The following is a 14,761-nucleotide window of genomic DNA, read 5'->3' as shown; positions in this document are numbered from 1 at the left end:
CTGCACTCGAAGTGTTCCTTCCTCACCCACCACCGCCCCGTCCCAGGCAAAATATTGACATCACCATCACTCCCCAACAAATCGCCATTGTAACCGGAACACCCACGACGAAACGAGTAAGTCGTAAACGAGCCAGCGGTATCGAGGAACTTAGGCACCTTTGTTAGTAAGTCGAAGCTCAGCACTGGCAAAATCCATCGCTCTACTACCCGGCCCCTCTAGCAAGCTTCTGGAGAAAAGCCCTCTCCTGATTTGCTGAGTTATGTGTTGTCTTTGCCTTCCACTTCTCGCCAACCTTAGCAGGCCGCTGCACAAGTCGGTTGGGGCAAATAACTCACCGGGCGTAAGAGAGGAGTACTATCGCCGGCGAAGGAAGTCGTCGAAGGTCGTTGACAAGACTGAAACACTACCTACTCAAGTGTTGAAGTTCATTGACTGCGAGACGCCGCCCTAGCTCAGCCCGGAAAGTCCATCAATGCTTGAGGTGCCGCACTGCACTGCATTTTTTTTTCCAAATCAGTTTCAGTTCCGTGGTTTGAGTAAGTCACTGCAGTCTGTAGTACGGCTTCTTGGTCAATGAGTACAGATATTTAGAGGCATGTTCGCTCTACAACATGCCAGTGCTGATCTGTTCACTCCGTCCAGCCTCGTACAGACGAACATCGTGGTTGCTGTCTCGCCAGCACTGCAGCTCACACAATGCACTTTCGTGGAGCGAGTTCGGGTTTGATCCTCGCAACGCTGCACCCGCCCGCCGAATGTACCATTTCACCGATTCTGTTAGAGGGGGTAGTAGAGCGATCGACTTTTCCATATACAAACCTAGGCCCACTAACAGTTACAAGAGCTGGGTACTTCTGCATGACAATTATTCCTTTGCCCTTAGTGCATAGAGGTACTACCTACTTAGTGTACGGTACCTCTAGACGACTGTACCAGAAGGAACTAGGGAGGAGGGAGGGGCGTCCGTGAGGGAAGGAAGTGACGATGCTCTCGTGCTGGAGCTCAGGGTGAGCAGTGACTCTGACAGAGGAAGGTACGGCTCGTGTGAGTGGGAAGGACTGCCTGAGTGCCGCGATGTAAGGAAGGCGCACGGAACTGCAGCTCATCACAGGCAACTTGAACACACGAGTGGTAGTGACGACCAAAGACCAGCGGTCGATTTATTGAACATTCCCTTGCGGCGCTAACTGAGGGCACAACCCCGTTACGGTAAGTAGAGGTACTTGCCGTAGGTATGAGCGAGGGACAGATAGACTACGGTATTCAACGGACTTGTAGAAAATCACCAATGCACTGACAAGTGAGCAGATAATCAAGTCTAGGTAGTACGATAGCCTTTTAAGTCTACAAGCTTAGTTCCGTACCTCTACTGACTGACGCCTTAGCCTGCACTGCAACTTCATCCACTGCAATGCTCTGATGTATATGGCACTGCACTGCGGTTGGGACCACAAAGTTCATTGATTTGTAAAGTGGAAGGTAATGCCATGCCAACTGCAGTGGGTTGCTAACCTCAAGACTCAATTGAGTAGAAGAATCGTAGCCACATTGCTACACCGTGACTATATAAGCTACTGAGATGTAGCGAATGACTGGAAATGACAGAGCGATACACCATACAACATTCAGTTGCGAGAGAGGAAAACACCAAGGTACTGATAACAAGCACTTGGTCGTTTTTCAACATGATCTCAACTTACTCAAGTCTGCCATATCGAACAGCATCTTTGCTGGCTGAGGTTGTGACAAGATGTGCTTGTAGATAGGTAGGTAATTATGCGAAGCAGCTTGGGACACTCATGAATGCCTTCCCATACGAACTCGCTGGAAATCTACCGACAAGCCAATCTCATTCGTAACCAGTCAGTCCACATCGTGGACAGCTTCTTGATAGCATGGCACGTCGGAGACAACTCCGTCATCAAAGTCCAGCCAGCTTCAAGACCGACCTGAGTTTACCAGCAAGGATCCTCAGACCGGGTGCTCTGACTCATGCACTTTTCACTCACCACCTCAGTGCCGACAACTGAGTCTATAGTGACCTGAGTACTTACAGGAAATGAAACTGAAGATGATTGTACTGTGTATCCAAAAGAAACTTCCACTTACCATGCAGAAACGAGCTGATAATCCAAGTCGAACACCGATAGATAGAGGTACCTATATGATTTCGACTCGCATCTCCGCGGTTGGGGTGTTTTCTGACCGCCGGCGGACTCACCGATGGGTACAAGCAGACCTTCCACACGGAAGAGTTGCGATTCTCATTCGACTGATCACCAATTGCACGACCTCGCTCGAAAGTGCAATTGCGACGAATGGACATTGATTGCATCGCTGGCGCCCTCCGGAGACTCGTCCTCCTGAAACGCGCCTCCTCCCTGTTCCCCAAGTATTTCGATATTTCACTTGAGGTCACCCTTCGGTTGTTCTATCCTGCGTGATTCCACGTCAATAACCAAGTCGGGAGAAGGTGAGCTGAGTTGGCCTGTTGGTGTTCAGCGAGCGGTCTGTAGTCTGACTTGTCTGCTTGGTCTGCTGACCGCTCGCTGTTCCAGCCACTGTTTTGACACGTATGTCTGTGTGTACATAGTATATGTGTCCGACGGGGATCCCCTCAGCACAGTCCAATAACACATCGATAGTACCATTCACCAGCTTCACGGTTTGTATTCCGAGGCCGTCGGGAATTGCGACTGGAAAGTTGGAATTTGTGGTTGTAGCTGGCGCCAGCCCAAAGTTAGTTCATGGACAGAGCCTCACCTGTAATGGGGAAACTACTACACTAGACTGATGCGTACGATATATGGAGGAAGGTACAAGAAGCAACGATGCCACAGTCGTAACGTTGCTGCCATGTACTAAAGTTGGTTTTCCCCCCGTATATTCCGGTTCCTTCCTCCGCGGAGCTGCAATAGCCATCTCGCAACTTTTTCAAGTTCAGCCTCCACACTTCATCATCCGGATATGGACTGAAAAAGAACTGCCAAGCCTGTTTCCATTCAAGTCTTCTCCAACGAGAAATGAAAGCGGCTTTCGCTATCAACGATAATTCCGGTTGGTGTTGACAACCAGAATCACAGGCTTTCACTCCGTTTCCTCTTCCCCGTACATCGATCGGCCTAGCGCCGGTATCGGTTGGTAATCACCCACCACAGCCGATGACTTCAAGCCATCGGATTACGGCTTATGCTTGCTCCCATCACGAGGACCACGAGACCACGCGAGAGTGGGAGTACTAGCGACGAGACAACCTGCGACAAGAGGCTAGAGAGCACTTGCTAAGGTGATATTGTGGTGCTGTGTTGTACATGATAGCCTGTATCCATGCGTTTTCGATAGCACACTACATTCAAAGGACATATAGAGGGGGTTGGTTACATACCAAGGGGATCTGATTACAGCGAGGCGCGGCATCCAGCGGTACAACCAGGTCCTCTGTGTGGACAGAATAAAACCGCCCATCGCGGGTTTAAGGCGGGCCCCGGTCCCTGTCCCCGGCCCCCGGGGGCGGAAGAGATGTTATCCATGAGGTATCATCGCCGAATCCCATTCCACTGAGTGACCCAAAGGTGTACCATGCAGTCTCTAGTACTGTATGTACATAGCAGCAGGCAGCGGCTATCGATATACCTAGCTGTCAAGCAGCAGTGCAGCCTAGACCAGCCCCCCCCTCCCTCTCTTATACCCTGCGTGCGATCAGCCTCGAAAAGCCCACACATGATCGCGTTCGACCGTGACCGCGTCTTGCTGCCCAAGAGCCAAGCGTGAGACAGAAAAGCCGCCAGTGATGTACAATGTAAGACAAGAGGCCCTGAATGTTGGGGAAAAGGAGTAAGGACCCCTTTTCTCACTCTATATGGGTTGCTAGTCGTTCGTAGTGTAGTCGGACGCTATCCCGTCCCATCTTTACGGTCCGATTTCACAACACAAATCTCGGCGGCCATGATGATCTCGGTGGTCATCGGCCCGGCGATACGAGAACCAGGACGCGGCATCTCCCGTCAACGGGCCCAAATGACCCTCAACCATATCCATCGAGTAATGAAAGGGCTTGTGTCTGTGTCCAGCACGCAATCTTGGCGGAGACTAGGAAGTGCCGCCGTAACGACCCCCCTAGTGGAGATTTTTTTTTTTTGTCAGTGTTGAGCGGGCACTGACCTAAAGAACTCGGCCTATCGTTACCGTCCACCCGTCAGCGGCTGACCATCTTCAAAGTGAGGAGGAGGAGAGGCCCCGGGCGGGAACCCATTGTGTGTCTCGGCATCCGCAGTGAACGGAGTTTCAGCGGAGTTGGTCCAGGGAGCAAGAGTCGACTGAACATAATAAACAGGGAAGGTCCCTGCTTCTTATGTGCACACCATTTGTGACCCCCGTCTTGGCTAGCGATATCCTCCTTGGGGCTCCACGTAGCCCCCCTCCCCTCTGTTCTCCTCTCAGCCTCTTTCCCAAGCCCGCACACTTGCGGGCTCGGAAGCTTAGCGCATGGGGCTTCAAAGCGGAGGCAGGCTAAAGAGAGCCTATCCGTTGAACTAACTCTCGGTTCAACTCTCTTCTGTAAAACGAACACGTCCACACAACCAAGGCCATCCCCGTCCGCTATGTTTCTGTTGTGGTCTTGAGCGAGGTGAGAAAGGGAGTTGGAGTCCACTTGCCAAATTTGATCTCCGTGACTAACAGCATCATTGTTTCGGGTGGTTAAGAAAGGCCGTTATGGACCCGCGCCTTGATGGACACTCCTTTGTTGTAAAAGGCCTTTTTTTTTCTTGTTTTCCTTGTCGACAGATGCGGTAAGCAGACGCCGTAGTATTGGTTCGTAAATGCCTGAACGGGATGTCGTCTCGCGGTGCTTGCATCAGTGGCCCGGACAGTCTTGACCGATTGTGGTGCAAGCGCCGTCCTTGATCTTTGGGCATGCCACATGCATGCGATGTCCAACGAGGTCTAGTGTTGCGGAGCGATCATGCAGTCGACACAAGTTACCTGCCTCGAATGCACCATGTACACTACAATGTGAGCATCTGTATCAGAAAAATACATGCGTACGGTACGTACCAGCGTTACGAGCTCGCCATTTGGGTAATCTCCAAACGGTGGGGACAGGCCAACAAGTGTGAACTGTGTAAACAACTCAGCGGAGAGGATGAAACATGCAAGGCCCTTTTGCCTGGCGCGCCTGGGTGGAAAGAGAGAGAACTGCAGGCAGGCAGCGTCGGCAATTCTTTGGGCTAAGGAGCGAGAAGGTCCTTGGTCAACAGCCTCAAGCTCAACGCTATGCTACGCTATCCTTAGTGCAACCACTCTGCTGGCACGACGCGGCTCTGGGGATAAGAAGACCCTACAGATTCTTAATGCTACTGCGTTAACTGCGCAGAGTTAGGGGCCCTAGGGGACGATCAGGAGCCGACTAAGCCCTGCCATCAGCCAGGAATGGCTTCACACCTTTGGATCTCACCGTTCACCACCCGACAGTAGCAAGACGACTTTCAGTGGACCTCGATCTCCGGTAGGCTTTAATTGTCGTCGTATGTATGTATGTATGTATGTACCGGACATTGCGATCTCAGGTTTGTATCTACAAACATTTGTCGACCACCAGTTCACACCGCTAGCCTGCAACGGACAAGTCAGCGTTGAGAAAGATAGGATAGGGGAAATGACACAAATTGTTATGATAGGGTGAATCAGGCTGAATTTGGTACTGTGCGGGCAGTGAGTACATGGTTTAGGAAGGAGAAGGCAGAGCGAAGATGTTTTGGTGCGTAATCAAAACCCACGAGAAAGGGTCCGAATTGGGGACCAGGAAGAAATCTCGAGTCCAGCGAGAGGAACGTCTTGTGGAGCTCCCGACAATGGCTCTGGCTTGACTGGTTAGCGTGTGGGGGTGGGGAAAGGCGCAACAAGAGGCGATCCATGAGACTCGGCGGAATGTGGGAGACTTGGCTTGAAAGGGTCATGGTGAGAGCCACGGCATATCTCGCCCACGTAGCTAGTGTAGAAGGCTCGGCATCGGTATGGTGCCGCTATCATGGTGGCCTCATGGATCTTGTTAGCTAACGTGTACATCGTCGATGGGGGAACCCTTGATCAGCAGATCACGTCCAAATGCATCCTGACCTCGCCCAAAATCCATCACTTTCGCTCTGACTGTTCTGAATTTCTGTGATGACACGGCTGAGCACGCACTTGCAACTTGGCTACCAGAGGAGCCACAATGTGAGCTGATCTGAGATCTCAGAACCCAAGTCTAGTGTAGACTTGGTCAGATGACGAGTGGTACACATAGATATGCGAGGGCTTCTCCCGCCGTTCTAGAGGCCATCCAGCTCTATCCTCTGTCAGAGACAGGTCAATGCGAATCGGAAGCTGGCCAATTGAAGCACTCAATCGCGGAATGGAAGACGAAGAGGTAGCTCAGGGACATGTTCACGCGGATGGATCGCGGCTGGCACTTGGGCGTTAACTACCAACCTTGGCTCTACATAGTGTGAACGTGGCCCAAAGAATTCCTGGTACACGACACTCATAGTCAGTAGGGTGTAGTCTGAATGTTAAACAGCCTTGGGAATCTAACTAACCCTTCGTCCCAACAAGGAGCAGCCGACGGGGCGATCCCCCGCCTGGACGCTCATGGCAAAATCGGCAGTGGTGTGTGTTCTGGTGAGGAGAAAGAAGCGTTCACTCACCCACCTGCAATGGGAAATCGAGCCGCAAGGTAACCCCCGAGTCACGCCAGCGGTGAAGGGGGACCACCTGCCAGTGATGGCCAGCAGAGATAAGGAAAAGACGTGGATGATGATGCCGTCGGCCAGAAAACCGCAATTCATTCATCGTCTGAGGTTGAAATTAGGTGCCTGGTCCTGGTATAAATGCACGGCCAACTAATTCCCAAGTCGCCCAAGTAACCCAACGAAGCTGCAAGCCCGGAGACTAATGACTTGACGGATCCACGCGGTGCTGTACCGCACAGTGTGTAGAGCTGCACCTTTGCGCCCGTCGTAACTTACACAGCGATGGGCCAATTGAGCACACAGTGCTTTCTGTAATTTACCCATGACTGCACCGTTCGATGCTCAAGCTTCCGTATCTGTAAGATACCAGGTAACCTGTTACCTCGTTACATGGAGCTATTGACCAGCAAAGGACATCTTCACCAGATCATGCCAGATCAAAATGGAAGGAAGGCAGCGTCAAGCAAAAGACTTCCCAGTATGGCATCTCAAGGTGGCATCGTTGCTACGCTGCTGACTTCACGTCTCCGCCTTCGTCGCCGATAACACTTCAACGACGTTCGAAGTCGACGGTGTTTGACGACGTTTGGCGGGGACGAGAGAAAACAGACCGCAACGAGTTCACAAAGAGGCAGAGGCGTGGCCCATCTGTCAGTCTGTCACTCACTCACTCACTGCACCATACTGCACCATACTGCACCGAGCTGCATCGGCGCGGCACCGTGAAGGCTGCACACCGTGATCACCAGCGAGCGACTGACAACGACTTCCCGCCCCCCCTTGGCCTTCCATGGGTCTCGTCTCCAGATTTGCGCGAACCCCTGCTACGTAACCGACCATCGTTCGCTGGCCCTCGCTGGCCGCCGTCAATCCCTTGCAATCCGGCCATGCCACTCGACCACTCGAGGCCATACTGCGGTTGCGAGCAAAAGTAAAACCCCCTTGTCAGGTATCTTGCACGGACCACCACAGCCAGAGCTTCGTGAGCACTGTGTGGTCGACGACCTGATCCACGGGTTTAACTTACCCATCTCACCATAGTATGCTGTGTTGCCTCCGTCAAATAGGATTGGGTGCCTTCAGCGCGGAAATATGGCCGCCAGCTTCTGCTGTGTGTTGGTTGGCTCAAAGCGAAGGAATTTTTTTTTTTCTTTCGGGCAAGTGGGCAAAGAAGCCAGAGCCGGTAGCCGAGTTGCCATCCTTGCCAGCCAACAATGACATTCGATAGATGGCGTCGATGGCAACCTGCACGAACAGAAAAACTCTGTCACACACAAAACAAAGCATTTAAGCAACAACAAGTCAACAGCGACCGGGCTTCGATATTCTCTCCGGGACATACATAGTAGGCAGTGACAGGGCATCCACTGGCCGAATAGTTTCCAGGGGCTACACAATCTGGATGGCAATGCAAATGCGCACTGGCATGGTGCATCACCTTCATACGAATACGGTCATTGTTCATCTTGGCGGTAGGGTTCCAAGCCGAGATCGCGGTACGGTGGAGTCCGGTGAGCGACGGGCGCTCCCTATCAGGCCAACTCGCTGTTGCTTCATTGATTGCACCTTCAGCTGTGTCTTCCCCTACACGCCGCCATGATGGGGATAGGAGAAATTGTAGAGAGGGTCGCGAAAACCATCTGCATACCAAGTATCTTAGTCAGACTCCTCCGATGGAAGTTTCGACGGGAGGAGACGTGCGAGTCAGCTACAACTAAAAAGAAGGGTTCAACAACGCTGCCATCACGTGCATTCGCGTAGCTGCAGCTTTACTCTGAGGTTGTACTGAACTACGTCACCGTCAGCGCGGTTTCACGCACCTTCAGCGTTCTATCCTCTGTGTTTCAAAGGAAATATAATGCGGCTAAAGCCTAGTGCAAACGGCGCGAGCGCTGAACGGCCCCCAACAGGATGAGGCGGTTGAACGTATGTAGTATGTAGCGACCTACGTGTTACGGTGGGTTCAGTTGAAGCTATCAACAGAGCCTCTTGCAGTTTGGTTAGCAGCAACCCAACAGAAGCATGGGAGATGCACAAGCAGTAAACCATACCCGAAGAAGCAAGGCCTATCAAGCAATGGATGCGATGGCTCACCAATCCCCGGCTCACACTTGACCAAAGGGGGCAAGGCCGCTTTGTCTGCGCTAGTCCAGGCTGATTGATTGGATCGTAAACTCCTTTCTTCCCCCAACCGTTGTCATCACAGCGTTACCCTCGTCTCAGTTGGTTATGCTTCCATGCCGCCTCCACGCTTATCACCCACAAGAGAAATCATCCTCCACCATCATCCAGGCCAAGGAGGTTGGTGAGAAAAAAATTATATCAAAGCAGTCAGATTATACTCCTAGTGCCTCTACTTACGTTTACTTCCACCAATTCTTGCGTCCTCTAGCCAAGTTCATGGTGGCGCGACAACAGGTCGATGATGAACATTGTCTCTACCTACTGTCGGTAGAAGACGAAACGGAGTGGTTCGAGGCCGTACATTACCCAATGAACATATCTGAAAGGTGCTGGTTGTCGGGTTTCCTACGCAAGTCTACCGGGGAAAAACAACTTGTAACATTCTGAGCTGATGCTTTCAGCGCACACGGAGAGAGCGAGTTGACTGACCATTGGAATTCGGTCATCTTTTTCGATATGCACTGCTGACTGGAGGGCTGAAATCCAAACGGGACGAGTTTTCAACGCTCGGCGACATCAGCTGAGCATTGAAGCCGTCCTTCACCAGTTGGGTTGTACCTGCTTGAACTGCCCACACCGCTTCGCTTTTGCTTCCATGTTTCAACGTCTCCCCAGCCATGTTCTTTTATTGTTGCGTTGCTTTTACTACAAAAGAACTCACCGCGTAGACCGCGATATGCATTCTCTTGTCGCGACAAGCACATCTCTTGCTTGGAGCCTTGGCGCACCGATCAAATCCACTCAGGTGGTGTGAAAAAAAGGTCCGGACACTCGCTGGGTCTGATTTGGTATAAGCGTGTCCGGACTTTTGTTTTCCACACCACCTGCCACTCTTCCACTGATCCAAGGAAACATTGGATGATGTTCAATGTCGCCAAGAATTGCTGTTTCGAGACAGAGAGCTTGGGGGCTGTCGGTGGCAACGCAAACAAAGCCATGACGGCAGCACGGCAGCCACACATTCACCCAGATTTCACTGGATGGCTGACTTTACGGAACGGTGAACTGGGATGGGCTGACATTGCCATTCCCGACGGACGGCTTTCTGTTCGTTGCAGACAGCCTCGGTGACAAGTGGAAGGCGACAGCCAAAAGCATCATGTAGGTGTAGTTTGGCTTTCTCGCTAGCCCACTTTCCGACACGGAAGGAAGGAATATTCTGGGGTAGGTATTGAAGTATCGACGGGCACCAGTGCAGCCACTCACTAGCGGGCATCGTGTCACTAGGGTAGGTACCTGTTTTGGCGCGTGCCTCAAGCATGCCTACACGCCACTGAAAAGTAGTGTACACGATCCAAGTGATAGGTAGTGCAAAACACGTCAAACCTGGAATGGGAATGGAAAAGGCCCTGGCAGTTTGTCCATGGTCATCGTCATCATGCGAAATGGTCAGGAAGGGAAGACTTTCCGGCATCCGCAATGATCCAATGCCGACTTATGACCGCTACTCCGGATTGGCTTTTTGGAGTTTTTGGGCAAAGAAGGTTGGCTTTTGGTGTTTCGAGACAATACAAAACTTTCAGCTTGGCGCCGGCAATTCGGGCATACACAAGCTCACGGGTGTGGAGGTGTACCTCATGGTGACAGGTACGTAGTACCTGATACGTCTTGTAAGTTACCACTACATACCTTACCTTTTAGCGAGCCGACCCAGCGCGGGCGGCCCCGAGAAATTGGTGTCGCGCTAGTCAGGAACAGTGAGCGGCCATACGTTCGTACTAGCTTAGTGCCGAAGAAAACACAGACTAAAAACAAAGGTAAAACAAAGGGCACAAAAGCTTAAAACGTCCTTTTTCTCTGGTAGCGGCCTGCCACCCCCAGTTTCTTGTTGGTACCGTCAGTTCGGTAAGGGGAACCGGATACATACACAAATCGGGTGATCCTTGCAAGCACTGCCAATCGCAGTTAGTGGCCTCGCGATATCAAAAGGGATAAAGAAAAAAAAAATTGAAAAAGTGAGCTGCCTGTCGGTGAATCGAAATGTTGGTCACATTCGCTGTTTTCAATTCTCTTGCCTGGTATGTATGTAGCGGACATACTGTATGCATGTATAGATACGCCCGTCGACTGTGGATGCCAAAGGTGAGCCCCGTGACGGCAAAAATGATAGGCAATGCAACATGCCAAGGGATGTTCGCAAGATGCCTGTCTTTCCGGATGAAATACCAACTGCCAAGGAAAAGAGCGTGTTCCAATTGCTGGACGGGATTGGGAGCCTGTCCCACATCGGAGCAAAACAAAGTGGCCCCCCCCCCCCCCCCCCCCCTTTGTGGAGGTACCCGACCTGACTACACTATTGATCAACGACAGTTCGAACTTCAACGTCAATCCCAGGCGCGCTCGATGATATTGGGTCACCAACTAAATTGGTATCCATCGGATAGGAAACTGAGAATCAGTTCAAGATCATGACATGTTTGGTGTAGAATCCAAAGAACATTTTGTGTGTCTCAAAACTGAGGAATGGAAGCGACACGCAGAATCGGCATAAATGCGGACGGATTGATGTATCTGAATATCTGGGTGCATCTAGGCGGGCCGAAAGCTCGGGAGTTGTTGGCAAAGAGGATGGTGTACACACAATGCTACGGGTTAACGAATTTCCCACGACAATGGACAAGACAACCTTTGTAGTAGGGAGTGGAAGCACGAAAGGGAAAATTCATTCTTGACATTTGATGCTGCCTTGGATTGATTTGACAACGCGTTTTGTATTCCTGAACGGTTTTGTGCCAGCGGTAACGGATACAATGCTTGATTTATCAGGCCAGAGACCGCGACTGCCGCCGGCGCGCTCGGCGCCAAATGTTGGTATTGAGTATCCGGAAGACAAGATGAGACGTACCGTTTACGCCTTAGTAACCAAGCCATCACTCTTGGCGCCAAGTCACAAAGTCACTCCTTTATTAATGCTTCTTTATAACTTTACGAAGAGGAATTGCAACGAAATGTTGGATGAACTAATAAACGCAGCGCGCCCAGTAGCCGGCTTTTTGGGTGTAAAGCTCTATACTGGGTTGTGGTGAAGTTGAATGCAGCGGCCGGAAGAGAAGAAGTTAGAACTTAGGGTTTGCTTGGGCGTGTGGAGTTCTGCTGGTAAGTTCAAAAGGTACGTCTTATCTTGTCTTCCGGATATGCACTCCCCAAATGTTGATGTCGTCGGCGGCCAGCAATACAGCCATGCGGATTGACGTCTCCGGAAGCTGCAAAATATCCCTGACTTTGACTCGAAAGACCAAAAGGGTACGTATTACACGTGGCAAACCCATCTTCGTGTAACAATGCTAGTAAAAGGGGGAAAAGTTGTGCAACTGGCGCTATTTCTTCCCTCCCGCCTGAACCCTGGACCCTTCCATGCGACCTTCCAGCCGAGACTCGTTCGGTTGGCGCTCCCCGCTATGAGACAGACAGACGTCGAAGGCCTTTGACGTTGGTATGGGTAGAAGCAGGTTGCACAATCCACTGCGTTAACGAGCAGTGAGAATAAGTTAATGAAAATGGTAATCCGCCTTCCGTAGCATAGTCCAAGAGTCCGCAGTGTCTTGTTCTAAGGCTGGGGACGAATACATATATCTACTCTGGTTGCACTGACTGGTGTCCGAAAGGTATTGTGCTCATTCTCAAGCTTCGGTACCCTGAGGTGGCTACCTACCTCTAGAGGTAGTCATGAGAGTGCGAGCAATGAGACACTCCCCATCTCACGTTACACACACGCGCGCGCGCGAAAAAGGTTCAATATTCGGCCAGTTCCATAGCGGCACGGCCGCGGCGCAACGCCCTTCCCAAGTTCCATGGGGTTGGAAACCGGTCAACTAGCCTTAAAGAAGTAGTGCATCCGAGATTTTCTCACAAGAACCCCATACATTCATCACGCAAAGACACCAGACTATAGTGCGGTCCCAATAGGCCGGGTCGCCTATCTTTTATAATTGCGATCTGACCTCCAATGGTACAGCCTCCACGTTCAATGGTGCAGTCATTCGGGTCGTTTCGGTTGGCTGCAATCTGTATTTCGTACTTATGAGTGGTGGGCCTTTGGTTATGCGGCTGGCTTAGGTTGCCTGCGTTTGGACGAACGTTCTTTTGAGTGTACATGGAATAATTCGAACTAACAGTCTTTGATAGATGTGGAAGTTTAGACCATTGTCAATTCCTCGCGTTACGTTTTAAACGTGCTAGAAAAAAGCGCGACGCACAATGTAATATCTTCGTCGAAGTTACAATCCAGTGTCGTATACACCAGTTCCTTGACATATCTACACCGGCCTTCTCTTCTATCATTATCCGGTTGTCCGGCACGCACTTTAATGTTTAGGTATCTCTCTCGCTCTAACTCGCAAATGTGCCCGCTTTCTCTGTCGGCAAAGGCAAGGACGGGTATCCTTCCGGACCGGCATCATGATCTGTGGTGGTGCGGAGTCGTTTGGAGTGACTTACGCAGTCTCCGCTATTGATCAAGCTACGGCGCCGGGCGCCGTCTCCATACAGCAGACGGGGAACCGGTCCGGTGGGGATAAATCCTCTCGATCTTGAAGCTCCGTCCCGCTTCGTTGTCTCCTGAAAGGCGCTACGCTAACCACCGGAAATCATAGGGCCAGGCGCTAGTCATTGGCATGCCTCCAATAACGAATTTGTTTTGGATAATCTCGCGGAGGTTTACGAGACACCTTTACAAGAGGATAAGGTGCTCGCGGGTGCTCTCATGAACCGTCAGCTTTCCATTCGCCACATGAATGACTTGTAACCCTCATTGCGGCCCCCGAACTTTGCAGGCTCAAGCCATGGGCAAGAGGGCCTTATTGTCCATCCGTGCGGCTTCAGCTTGATTGACAAAGAGTCCTGTTTAGGCAGGTTAGCACTGGCATGAAATTGTATCAAGCAAATTAGGGCAAAGCGGGAGGTTGAGGAAGAAAATAAAGGGGGGAAGGGGGGCTGGCACCCCCAACCCGACGGCTACACGGTATTGAATGGGCAATAAAAGGCTCGCCGCTCGAGGCGATTGGATTGTGATGGGTGGGGAGAGTGAGAATGTGTGAGCAGAATAGCGGCACGAGTGAGAAGCGCGTGTCACGCTTCGGCGCTGATCATTGTAGCCCATCTTTTTTCTCCTGGGTCATCCCTTCCTACACTGGTGCATGGCAGTATGTATGGGCGTGATGAGCAGCTCCCATGCCTCCTGCGGACATTGAATTCCCCAAACTTGCCGTCCGCAGGGCTGTGCTGGTGGTTGGGTTGACAGGGCCGAGCGTCCATGCGGCACCAGGGAGGAAGCAGGAAGGTGAAGAAGCCATTGTAGTGTGGAAGCACACCAGACATAGCGTTGAAGCCCTGAATTTTGGATCGTCGCCAGCACAAAGTTGGGGTGGGCGACACTGGCAACTCTAGACCATGTTGTGCGGTCCAAAGATTGATTCCAGAGCTGTCTGATGTCTCAGGCTCCGCGTTGCCTAAGCTCCGACGCCGGGCAATCAATGTTTCCTTTGTTTCGAGGCAGAGCCCTGTCTCTTGTTCGTTTTGTTTGCGGTCTGCCTCGATTTCAAACTGCAGCAATGTCATTGGTTTCACCTCTAGTCAGACCATACGGGCGGGCCTCGAAGCGATCTGCTGCGGGGGCTAGCCGCTTGTCGCTGGAGTGCCTCGGCCCATTGGGCATCATCCACATTATCAACACCAGCACATCGTCGGGGTCCTGGACCGGGGTCATCGCCGTGACTCCGCTTGTCCTCACCCCCTCTGCGAACGGAACGGTAACAGAACCCCCGCGCTGGATTCCTCGTTACATATTACGCCGGCGGGCTGTTTCTACGCGACGATAACAAAGAAACAGCGGTAGTTGGGGTGAT

At 51.6% G+C, this 14,761-nt stretch overlaps 2 protein-coding genes and 1 non-coding gene across 3 annotated transcripts; 1 reads left to right on the top strand and 2 right to left on the bottom strand.

Moving 5' to 3' along the window:
• Positions 1 to 6,062: 6,062 nt before the first annotated feature.
• On the bottom strand, positions 6,063 to 6,791 carry NCU14107. The gene is made up of 2 exons (XR_897845.1): positions 6,582 to 6,791; positions 6,063 to 6,512 (listed from the first exon to the last, which is right to left on the bottom strand). It is a non-coding gene; the product is annotated as a ncrg149 (non-coding RNA).
• A 685-nt stretch (positions 6,792 to 7,476) lies between these two features.
• Positions 7,477 to 8,622, bottom strand: NCU07848 (hypothetical protein; the record flags this gene model as incomplete). Its single annotated transcript, XM_958016.2, has 3 exons — positions 8,077 to 8,622; positions 7,762 to 7,998; positions 7,477 to 7,647 (listed from the first exon to the last, which is right to left on the bottom strand). The coding sequence occupies exons 1-3, from the start codon at positions 8,197 to 8,199 to the stop codon at positions 7,477 to 7,479; spliced, it is 531 nt and encodes a 176-aa protein (XP_963109.1). The 5' UTR covers positions 8,200 to 8,622.
• Positions 8,623 to 10,303: 1,681 nt separating this feature from the next.
• NCU07847 (hypothetical protein) lies at positions 10,304 to 10,606 on the top strand (the record flags this gene model as incomplete). Its single annotated transcript, XM_958015.1, has 2 exons — positions 10,304 to 10,505; positions 10,560 to 10,606. 2 exons carry the CDS (start codon positions 10,304 to 10,306, stop codon positions 10,604 to 10,606), a joined length of 249 nt encoding a protein of 82 aa, XP_963108.1.
• Positions 10,607 to 14,761: the final 4,155 nt, after the last annotated feature.

The sequence above is a fragment of the Neurospora crassa genome, linkage group III (assembly GCF_000182925.2).
Source record: "Neurospora crassa OR74A linkage group III, whole genome shotgun sequence".
NCBI classification, from domain to species: domain Eukaryota; kingdom Fungi; phylum Ascomycota; class Sordariomycetes; order Sordariales; family Sordariaceae; genus Neurospora; species Neurospora crassa.
The sequence above is the reverse complement of the archived record's forward strand: the minus strand, read 5'-3'. Positions and strand labels throughout refer to the sequence as shown.